Source organism: Camelina sativa, chromosome 9, assembly GCF_000633955.1.
Source record: "Camelina sativa cultivar DH55 chromosome 9, Cs, whole genome shotgun sequence".
Lineage (NCBI taxonomy): Eukaryota > Viridiplantae > Streptophyta > Magnoliopsida > Brassicales > Brassicaceae > Camelina > Camelina sativa.
In genome coordinates this window covers 8915503-8926669 of record NC_025693.1, presented here as the reverse complement: position 1 = coordinate 8926669, position 11167 = coordinate 8915503, and the positions used below count along the sequence as shown (strand labels likewise).

The 11167-nt window shown below is 32.9% G+C and overlaps 3 protein-coding genes across 4 annotated transcripts; all 3 read left to right on the top strand.

Moving 5' to 3' along the window:
* LOC104710764 (SNF1-related protein kinase catalytic subunit alpha KIN11) lies at positions 1393-5396 on the top strand. The gene is made up of 11 exons (XM_010427416.1): positions 1393-1767; positions 2051-2246; positions 2427-2611; positions 2707-2889; positions 2985-3116; positions 3214-3399; positions 3474-3563; positions 3648-3731; positions 3899-4039; positions 4571-4801; positions 5076-5396. The coding sequence occupies exons 2-11, from the start codon at positions 2054-2056 to the stop codon at positions 5187-5189; spliced, it is 1539 nt and encodes a 512-aa protein (XP_010425718.1). The 5' UTR covers positions 1393-1767; positions 2051-2053; the 3' UTR covers positions 5190-5396.
* Positions 7474-8029, top strand: LOC104710763 (non-specific lipid-transfer protein 2-like). Its single transcript, XM_010427415.2, has one exon. The coding sequence runs from the start codon at positions 7587-7589 to the stop codon at positions 7908-7910; it is 324 nt and encodes a 107-aa protein (XP_010425717.1). The 5' UTR covers positions 7474-7586; the 3' UTR covers positions 7911-8029.
* Positions 8185-9371, top strand: LOC104710762 (kxDL motif-containing protein 1-like). Of its 2 annotated transcripts, none has more exons than XM_010427414.2 (4): positions 8185-8251; positions 8513-8628; positions 8751-8903; positions 9014-9371. In XM_010427414.2, exons 2-4 carry the CDS (start codon positions 8525-8527, stop codon positions 9114-9116), a joined length of 360 nt encoding a protein of 119 aa, XP_010425716.1. In that variant the 5' UTR covers positions 8185-8251; positions 8513-8524; the 3' UTR covers positions 9117-9371. The 2 variants fall into 2 exon arrangements, with proteins under 2 accessions (XP_010425716.1, XP_010425715.1); XM_010427413.1 differs by having other exon boundaries at positions 8185-8266.

Genomic DNA, 11167 nt, shown 5'->3' with positions numbered 1-11167 from the left:
TTGTTGATGCTCGACTCTAACAAATATATTGTGGATGATCTCAAGGCAGTTAATGATGAATCTCTATTATAAACAAGTCGTGACTTAGCTAAAACTCGGCGAATTATAAGGGAGAGAAAGATGCTCGTAGAACCCTTATAAAGGTGGTTGAGGCCGAACTCAAATGATTCTAGGCGTGTTTAAGGTCTAGTCATCGGATAGCGTATTCGGCGAGCTACTCTCAATTCACTTTTGATGTTTTTTTTCTGTACTTTTTGCCTTATAGGTTTCTTTGATCTTTTTAGGTGTCGTATATTCTCACGTATAGAAATAGCACGAAAACCCATAACTTAAGATTTTTTCGTAATTTATAGAGTTCACATATTGAGAAATAGCGTGAAAACCTATAACTTAAGATTTTTTCGTCTATTTTTATAGAAACTATTCATTTCTATGTTTCTATAACAAGATAAAAAGTATTCATTTCTATGTCTTTTAATCAATTTTTTTCATTTTTTGAAAGTTTATTTATATAATTTTTGTTTTACTGATATATATATTTTACATCGATATATTTTTATTTACTTATATCCTATAACTTTTAGAGAAATACCCTAAAATAGCATTAAAACAAGTTTTATAAACAACTATAGCACACATTCCTAAATTTCCAAAAATAGCACTATTTCACACATTAAAATATTTAAATTAATTTTTAGATTTTTTTTTTTTTTTTTTTTTTTTTTTGGTAAAAAACATAATTTNTTTTTTTTTTTTTTTTTTTTTATGTTTGGGTTCTCAATTTCACATTTAGGGTATAGTTCTAAGGGGTATGGTTTAGTATTTTGAATTTAGGGTTTAATTTTAAAATATTAATTGATGCTATTTTTGGAATTTTAAAGATGTTGTGCTAAGTTTGGAAAAAACTTATTTTGGTGCTATTTTCGAGAATCTCCCTAATTTTTATTAGTTCTATTCGTTTTAATGTCTCTTTTATGTTATTAATTTTATTTTGAATACAAAATATTCAAAAATAGTAAAAACTAAAAATATGGTATTATCAAATAATTTATTCATGTAATTCTTGTTTGATGTATTAGACCATCTCTAACTCATCTCTATTTCCATCTTCAGAATAGAGTTTGAAGTCAATTTTACTCTGATTCATCTCTAATTTCATCTCCAAAATAGAGATTTCTATTTTTTTTCTCTATATTTGGAAACCTCTAATTTCATTTTACACTACAATTTGGATATTTTTACTTTTTACTTAAAAATGAAGTAGGATTGGAGTAAAACCCAATTCCAAAATAGAATTTCTTAGTTTTGAATTAAAAAATTGGTGATATGGGCTGCAAGATGCTCTTAGAAAATTATCAAAAAAACCTAAAAAACAAAAAGAAAAAAACAGAAAACTAATTTTTTTCCAAAGAAAAACAGAAATGGCCCTAATTAAAGGGCTTTTGCAATTGCAATAAATGTTTAATCTGGGTTCTTGATTCTTCGTCATTACCAATTTTACTCTGAGATCACCCCATCAAGGACCAAAGTACCTGACTCAGCTCTGCGTCACATACGACTTGGAATCTGAGTTCCCCAAGAACTTCTTCTTCTTCTGATTATTAATTACTCCACGATTCCCCTCTCTCTCTCTTCTCTCTCTCTATAAATCAGATTCTCCTCTTGTTTCTGCCCTATTGCTTCGCCCTTTGTTTCAATAAGTTCTCTGGGCTTTTTGATTCTGGGATCTGCTCGAAGAGGGTTTGCGAAATTAAGAAGCTTTTTTAGGTAAATTGACTTTTTTTCTGGGGTTTGTTAAAAGTTTATCAATTTCGTCTTCTAAACCCAAAATTGGTCTGCTAATTCTCAAATAATTACCTTTGATTTTGTGTTTGCTTTGTAAGTCTGTGGTTTGGTTTCAGAGTAAAACCACCTGACCATTACTAGTAGTTTATGTCGGTGTATGTTGTTGTTACAAGCTTACAGTTTTGGTTTAGATTAATTAGTTTTGATGAAATGAAATTGAGCTTCTTAATACTAGCTTTTTATTATGTTGGAATTTGTGGGGCAGGAAATGGATCATTCATCGAATAGATTTGGCAATAATGGAGTGGAATCGATTTTACCGAATTACAAGCTTGGTAAAACTCTTGGAATTGGATCTTTTGGGAAGGTGAAAATAGCTGAGCATGTTGTCACTGGCCACAAGGTTGCTATTAAAATCCTCAATCGCCGTAAGATCAAGAACATGGAAATGGAAGAGAAAGGTATACAAAATGTACTGTTAGGTTGTTGTAGCTTGAGAGGTTTCTTTAACAAAATGAGTTTTGCCTTTGATAATTTAATATCTCTTCCTATTGCATGAGAGAGGATATGTATATTTGAGGTTTTAAACGGTTTGATCTGTTTCGTTTTATCTTAATGTATGTATATTTCTTCTTTTACAGTGAGAAGGGAGATCAAAATTCTCAGATTGTTTATGCATCCTCATATCATTCGGCAATATGAGGTGATTGAGACACCAAGTGACATTTATGTTGTGATGGAGTATGTCAAGTCCGGAGAACTCTTTGATTATATTGTAGAAAAAGGCAGATTACAAGAGGATGAGGCTCGCAACTTTTTCCAGCAGGTTTGTTTTCTCTTACTACAACCAGTGTGTTTGTAGCGTAACATTGTCTTCTATGAGTTTTGAGTGTTGATAGCTTTTGACTTGTATCTGAGCAGATAATATCTGGTGTTGAGTATTGCCATCGTAATATGGTTGTCCACAGAGATCTGAAGCCTGAGAATTTACTACTGGATTCGAGGTGCAACATTAAGATTGCAGACTTTGGTCTTAGTAATGTCATGCGGGATGGTCATTTTCTAAAGACAAGCTGTGGAAGCCCCAACTACGCTGCTCCCGAGGTATTCATCTTAGTAGAGTTACCGAGCTCTTTATTACCTATGTCTCGTTTCGCTTTCTTTTGATCTGAATCACCTCTTCTTACTACTTGTTGCAGGTTATATCAGGTAAATTATATGCTGGACCTGAAGTAGATGTATGGAGTTGCGGAGTCATATTGTATGCTCTGTTGTGTGGTACTCTTCCATTTGATGATGAAAACATTCCCAACCTTTTCAAGAAAATAAAGGTATTGTACATTTTACTTTGATTCAGCTCAAAGACCCTTCTCAATTGGATTCATATTTATGTGAAGCAACTAATCCAAGGTGTTAATTTCTCTTTAGGGTGGGATTTACACTCTTCCAAGCCATTTATCATCTGAGGCTAGAGACCTGATCCCAAGGATGCTTATAGTTGACCCAGTGAAACGAATCACCATTCCTGAGATCCGCCAACACCGTTGGTTCCAGACTCATCTTCCTCGTTATCTTGCTGTTTCTCCACCAGATACAGTAGAGCAGGCTAAAAAGGTTGGTTTTAGCGCCATTTAGAAATTAAAAGAGTCACTTGCGGTAATAGTAACAACTTCTCCTTTATTTTCCAGATCAATGAGGAGATAATTCAAGAAGTGCTTAACTTGGGATTTGACAGAAACCAGGTCATGGAATCTCTTCGCAACAGAATACAAAACGATGTATGTAGTTTCTATTCTGTAATCTTTTGTTCCATTAAACTAGTTTCCAGTAGTCACTGAAATGCCACTTCCTACTTGTCTCAGGCCACTGTTACATACTATCTGTTATTGGACAACCGGTTCCGTGTCCCAAGTGGCTATCTTGAATCCGAGTTTCAGGAGACAACAGTACGTGTTTCTCTTTTCTCCCAGTGGATAGCTTTCAAACATTTAAATCTTGAAAGGGCCACAGAAAGCCTAACTCTTTTATGACATGATATAGTCAGCTGGTCAACCCCAAGGTCTTGCTGTGGCTTTCTACTAATATTTTCACCTTTTCAACTTGACTCATCTAGGACAGTGGTTCGAATCCTATGCGCACACCTGAAGCGGCTGCTTCACCTGTAGGCCACTGGGTTCCTGCACAGGTGGACCACTATGGGTTGGGAGCAAGATCACAGGTCCCAGTTGACCGGAAATGGGCTCTTGGACTTCAGGTTTGTTCCTCATCATAAACTTGTTGAATGAAATCCAATGATTTTGAGGATTTGATGGGATTTAGTAAATTTGGAATTTCTATAGATTTTAGGGAAGTTGATATGATTTATAGGAAATTTCTTTCAAATCCCACCTAAAACCATGAGATTTGGATTTCTGTATTTTTAACTAAACAAATCCTCTCAAATCCTCCAGAATCCCTAAAACTTATTAAAATCCAAATCCACAAACTGTTTTGAATAACAGTGGATTTTAAAGTAGATTTTTAAATCATCAGTTCAATAACAGTAGATTTCAGGAGAGTTTTTAAAATTCATGATTGAATAACATAGGATTTGTAACTTTTACACAAATCACTTAAAATATCAAGTTGAATACACCCCCCTTAGTTATATGTTTCGTCTTGCCAGACACATCAAGTTATTTGGAAATTTGGTATCTTAAAATTTGTTATCTTGTTTTGAATGAGTACTCTTTACCTCTACATACCCAAATCGATAATCAATCTGTTACCATACTATTTTGAACAGTCCCATGCGCATCCTCGTGAAATCATGAACGAAGTTTTGAAAGCTCTTCAAGAACTCAATGTGTGTTGGAAGAAGATTGGGCACTACAACATGAAATGTCGATGGGTTCCTGGTTCTGCTGATGGTCAGAATACTATGGTCAACAATCAGCTGCACTTCAGAGATGAATCCAGCATCATTGAGGATGACTGTGCCATGAGTTCACCCACTGTCATCAAATTTGAACTTCAGGTAACTACAAGATTCGTAGGAGAAAGAAAAACAACAGCCCAGTTCGGTTTGTTAAAGGAATATGAACCGTTCAAAGGTTTTAAGTTCTTAGAATCGAGCTGTTGTTATATCCCAATAGTATTTAGGTTACTTGGTTGTTTTCCTAGTGGTTCAGCAAAACTAAACCAGCTAGGACAGACACTAAAACTATCCTTAAAACTTGAACTAACTGTTTTCAAACAACAGTGGTCACATATTTTACACTTTTCTGAGTTCGCTTTTGATTTTGAAACAGCTATACAAAGCTCGCGAAGAGAAGTACTTGCTGGATATCCAGAGAGTTAATGGTCCTCAGTTTCTCTTCCTGGATCTATGCGCTGCCTTTCTGACAGAGCTCCGTGTGATCTGAAGCTTTTAACCATTTGTTCGGACATTTTTTTTTCTTTCATGTTTAATGGTTTGTAATAGTAGAGAGAACACAATATAATATGTGGGTGCAGTGTTTACTTTGCCGGGTTACTTTTATATACCTGGATTCTAAGTTAAACTCTACTGTAATAGTAACTATCATTTCCTCTTTTTGATGGTTTTTTAAGGTTTGATCATGTGTACATAACTTAGCTGTTTAAGGCTTCATCTACGTCATGCTTACAATTTCATATTTTCCTAACTTGCATATATATATATATATATACACACTATTGTTCCCAATTTTATATTAACAGTTTTATACTAACAGTCTTATTCCCCCTGTGATGCCAATTTTATATCAGACACATTATACATGTCATAACATGACTTAAAAACATTGTATATATGTGCATCAGAACTCCATTTCACAAAATTCGGCCATCCAACTTAACTCCTTAGCATCAATAAAAGAAGTGGAACAGGATATTGATCCAGAAAGTTGGAGAGCTAGCTACTTTGTATGGACAGCGCTTCTTGCAAAAGGAGCAAATAGGTCTGAGACATGTGATGATTGTTGGACAGGATATCTATTACTCCCTCTGTTCTAATATATAAGATCTTTTAGGCTTTTTGTTTTTATTCTATTTTATAAGATTTTTTAAAAGTTCTTATATACTTTTTATATTAATTTAATAATTTTTGACTATTTAAATTCTGCAGTATTTTTTTTCTACCGGTTGAATTTGGTTAAATGATACAATGTTTATTGTTTTTTTAATCTTTGTGCTTTTAGCCAAAAAAAAACTTATAATTTTGAAACAGAGGGAGTAGATTTTAATGTACATGAAAAGAATAAAACCCATTATTCTTGTTCAATAATTGGCAGAAAATCCAAGTTTCGAAGCAAATAGACCTAAGCTTTCGAGTTTTAGGATAATTTTTTAAAAATGCTATTTTGAGTTCTCTCTTTTCAAAAATAGTCCTTTTAGCTGTCTATTTTCAAAAATATCATTAATTAAATCTTAAGAGTTTATAAAGTTTTATAAGGTTTAAAAGGTACTTCTTGATGAAAAACTGCTACTTGGAGTCTCGATCTATGAAAAATTTATAAATTTCAATAAGATTTAGAATGTACCTCTTGAATGATGATAACTGTTAGTTGGAGAATCGATCAAAGTTTTTGCAAAGTCTTATTAAGTTCTTATAAAAAATTACAATGTAATTTAGAAGGTTTTACAATGTTTTATAAGGTTTTTAGAAAGTAGTTACACAGTATTTATAGGATATTTATAAAAGAAAAGTTCACTTATAAAGATAGTTTGTGTGTGCTTTTATAAGGTTACACACTTATTTGAGTATATTTAAAACTTTGGAAGCATTTTGGATAATTTTATTTAGAAACTAGTATGAAAAGAGACATTTTAAATAATTCCCTTAAGATTTAGGGATATATAATTTATTTCATAAATACCTCTAAAATTACGTACAAAAGAAAATATCCCAAAGACTAAAAATCAAATATCAAATATATATATCAATTTATTTATATTCTCGGAAACATTTAAATCCTTTTTGCACAACATATTTAAACCTATAGATAACATCTTAAAGTGAATTTCCATAAATCAGATCATGTGCATTAAACGTTATTTGACTATATATAGGCCCCGATTGGTAACTGTAAAGATTTTAACTTTAAAATTTTAGTTGTAGAGAATTTGGATGTAGATGCTTTGACTGTAGAAATTTTAACTGTTAGAATTTGATTGGTAACAAACACTTTAAAACTGAAGTTGTTACTTTTATTATTAAAATATATTAAAATGATGATATTAATGATGATGATGAAAATAAAAATAATAATTATTGAAATAGATCTTAAAAAAGGAGAAAAAATAAGAATAATTAATGTGTAAAAATAATTTATGAAAAATTTATATATAAACTTTTGGAGAGTTTTAAAGTATAATTGGAGAGAAAAAAGTAAAGTTTTATATTTGTTCAATTTTAAAGCCTGGTTTTGACATTTTAAAAAATCTGAGAAAACAAAGAAGGAAAAAATAAAAGTGACTTACAAAGCTTTAAAAAGGTTAAAAGTCAAAAAGTATGATTGGCAAATAAATGATATCCAAGACTTTAATTTTTTTTTAAATGTTAAAAATCTTGTACCAATCAGGGCCATAGAGTGCCAAAGCAATTTAATTCTTTTGATTTTCTAGTTATTTAGGTAATCTTATAAATTATTATACAGAATCAACGCATGCCACATTGCCACCCATAAACATGATATGCATTTACGTTTCCATCTATATATAATCAGTTTTGCCAGCAATTAAAAAAACCGAAACAAGTCTCAATATTCTTACAAAAAAAAAAAAAAAGAAAATTGCAAGACATGAAGTTTACAACATTGGTAATGCTCGTACTGGTGATAGTAATCCAACTGTCTCCAACGTTGATCAGAGCCACCACAATAGTTGAAGGTCCGAATCCGATCGAAGAGAAACTGATATGCGTTGTAATGAATGTTATTGTACCATGTTTACTACCCTTAACCAATCCTTTAATCCAACCAGTCGCACATTGCTGTCAAGTAATGGTAGAATACAAACCGTGTTTATGTGAATTCATAAAAGGCGAGTGGTCACAAGCTCTTTTTAATTCTCCAAATGCTCGCAAAACCTACAAAGCTTGTAATATTCCTTTTCCTATTTGTTGAAAACCTCACTATATCTAGAAAAATAATTAATATGTAATGACTAGGATTATTATTATGTTCTAGTCTTTTTTTCTTTATGGTGAAATAAAAAATTTATCTTGTTACAAGCATACATAACCATAAATATGAGGAAGATTTATTATAGTTAAACCATAAATATTAACAAATTTTAAAGCCAGCCCAGCACCAGACTCATTAGCCCATCACGAGGCCCATCACTCACTACACCAAATCGTAGAAAACAGTTAAAATAAAAAGCTTCGATAATCGAAAATGTTGAAGTCCGATTGAACCCCGGATCTCGAAGTCTAGCTATAATCGTCCGTTGGGGTACAACAAAAGTGAGAGCCGATTCTGTGAGTTGAACAGTTTTCGAATTCGTTTGAGATCTATGATTTCGATTTGGTTCCTTGAGACTTTGAATCTCTGTGATAAGAGAAACTCGATTTTGTAAACAATTTTGATGCAATCTGTGAAATGTTTGGTTAGGCATGTATTGAGCAATTTGGAATCTCTTGTTCAGTTCTGTGTCTGTCTGCTGATTAGAGATATTAATTACTGATTACCTAATGTAATTAATTTTGCTCTTGTCTAATTAAAAGGTTACTAAAGAGATGGAAGAGTCCATAAGAGCAGCTTCACAAGAAGTATCTGAAGAATTTAAAACTCTTGTCAAGACAGAAGATCTCAATTCACTCAGACATTTGCAGCATCTCATGTATGTTTGAATAATCTTTTTTTTTTTTTTTTTAAATTCTCTGTTGAGTTGGTTTATATGAAGAACTCAGTATGTTGTGTGATGATGGTTATTGATGAATCCTTGTGTGCAAATTTTGGTAGATTAGGGAGGCTACAAGATAGCAATGCGGTTCTTGCACACTACAATGACTTTGCAGAGAATTGCTTTGCTGATGTATCGTTGGAGTTCGCTAGAAACACCCGTCTTTTGAAATCAATGAAAGCAGACCTCGATTACATTTTCTTGAAACTAAGGTATGCTCCCCTTTCTTCTTCTGATGCTGTATCCGTTTTACAGTTAGTTCTGAATTAAGAGCATTTAGATTCTTCGTATGTGGCTCATGAGTCCTTTTCTTGTCTTTTAGGAGCATCAAAAGTAAGATTCTTGCTACATATCCAGACGCATTTCCAGATGATTCTACTAGTGATGCATTTGATCGGAGACCTGATCTTGAGTTGCCTCAGTAAGCATTCAGAAACTTTTAGATGTGTATGCTTCCGGAGAAGACCACCTTTCTTATTGTGTTTGCTTGCTTCTTTTTTCCTGGATAGGATTCGTCATGTAAATTACTTGATGTCTTCTTAGATATGTTCTCTGTTAATGATGGAGATATATACTTTTCTTTTGTTGATGTCGCATTTTAGTAATAGATTGAGAACCTTGGTACAAAGGATTTCAGATTGAGAACCTTGGTACAAAGAATATTTACAGCGTGATACAAATATACGTTCATGAAAATATAAACGATTTTTGAATTTGTTAGAACATCAAATGACTAGAGAGCGTAGGGTAGATGATCCCATCACTATGGGATGAAACAAGTTAGGCTCACTGCCATGTCCTTACTAACACTACCTCCTTTTGGTATATGTTGTTTACTATTCTTAACATTTACACCAAAAAAAAAAACAAGAAAAATAAAATGTTGTAAGTTTACTACAGTTGGCCATTTGACGACCATCAACGACTAAAATCTACTGTCATGGAGTTCTGATTTCCTTTTCAGTTAACAATATATTTATTTAGGTACCTTCTACTGTATATCAATACTCGCTCGCATTGATCCACATCGTCACGAATCAGACGGACCTCTTCCTTGCATTCTTAAAACCCTTATATGGCAAGTGAAAATCATGCGGTTCCCACTTGAAAACAAACATCTCTTTGTGAAAACAGACAGAATTTCATGAAACTTGTTGGCCCAGCTTATGATATCTCGAATAATATTCTTCACTGTAATATCAATGTGTTGATTGTTTAAGATTTTTGTTAATACTTCAGAAGTCTCCTTCAAAGCAAACAGAGGTAATTCCTCTTATCCATGTTTGTTGTATGGCCGCTAAAAGTGATTTTGCTTCAGCATCAAGTTGAGATAATGCAGTTCCAAGAATCAATGAACCCCAGCCTCTTTTTGCTTGTGTAGTGTGATGATCATAAGCTGCATCATAATTACATTTCAATATTGATGTGTCGGTCTTTGCTAATAGGTACATGGGTGTTGGTGTATTTGAGATCGTTGATGGCTTGTATGAGGATTATGATTGTGCCAATCCACGACGTCTCCTTTTGCACGCTGAACAACATTTATTGGTTTTTCTCGAATAGTATTGAATATATAATTGTTTCGAGACTTCCAAATATGTCAAAGTAGCGAGAAAGGTATCATTTGTGTGTTTGGAGGAAGACCGTCTGTATATTGCATTTCCAAGAAGGTGGTAATGAATTGTTCACTATTAAAAGACGTAGAGAGTAACAGATTAATTGGTATATTAGAATGTTCCCATATTTGTTTGTCTTGTGGACAATAGAAGAGAATGTGATCTATGGTTTCATCTGCTTAGAAACATCTTGAACAAATGGGATCCAAATTCATACTCCTTGAGTTTAAACGGGTAAATAGAGGGTAAGAATTTTGAAAGAATGCACCAAAGAAAATTTTATTTTTGGTAATATTCTAAATTTAAGCCCAAAAAAGACTATTATAGTAAAAATCCAAATTGACTCACATTATATGGTATTGCTTATCTATTTTGATGTTTTCTAATTTATTTTGTTGACTAGAAATATACTCATAATTCACACATTCAATTCACACTCTCACATTTCAGATCCTCCTCATCTATATATATATTTACAAATTGACTACTAAAAACATAAACTAAACATCCCAAGTACACTCTTTAAACACAGAAAAAGTATTGGAATTACTGAAAAGAAGAAGACAATGAAGTTTACAACACTAGTATGCATCACATTTGTTGTGGTCCTCATGTCATCTCTAGCCACGATTAAATCATCTATGGTTGAAAATTCCGTGAAACCGCCTTGCACTGAAATTGAGATCACAGGATGTGTACCAACAATAATTGTTGGAACTCCACCGTCAGCAGAGTGCTGCAGGAAACTAAAAGCACAACAACCATGTTTTTGTGATTTCATTAAAAACCCAGCTTTCAAGCAATTAGTCACCTCCCCGCAAGCTCACGCTGCTTTAGGATTTTGTGGTATTCCTTATCCT

Bases quoted from the DNA above. Each gene is read 5' to 3' on its own strand.
- LOC104710762 (XM_010427414.2), top strand. From the start codon at position 8,525: ATGGAAGAGTCCATAAGAGCAGCTTCACAAGAAGTATCTGAAGAATTT. The intron at 8,629-8,750 runs GTATGTTTGAAT...AAATTTTGGTAG, and splicing joins AGACATTTGCAGCATCTCAT to ATTAGGGAGGCTACAAGATA. The intron at 8,904-9,013 runs GTATGCTCCCCT...CTTGTCTTTTAG, and splicing joins TACATTTTCTTGAAACTAAG to GAGCATCAAAAGTAAGATTC.
- LOC104710764 (XM_010427416.1), top strand. From the start codon at position 2,054: ATGGATCATTCATCGAATAGATTTGGCAATAATGGAGTGGAATCGATT. The intron at 2,612-2,706 runs GTTTGTTTTCTC...GTATCTGAGCAG, and splicing joins CTCGCAACTTTTTCCAGCAG to ATAATATCTGGTGTTGAGTA. The intron at 4,040-4,570 runs GTTTGTTCCTCA...TATTTTGAACAG, and splicing joins AATGGGCTCTTGGACTTCAG to TCCCATGCGCATCCTCGTGA.
- LOC104710763 (XM_010427415.2), top strand. From the start codon at position 7,587: ATGAAGTTTACAACATTGGTAATGCTCGTACTGGTGATAGTAATCCAA.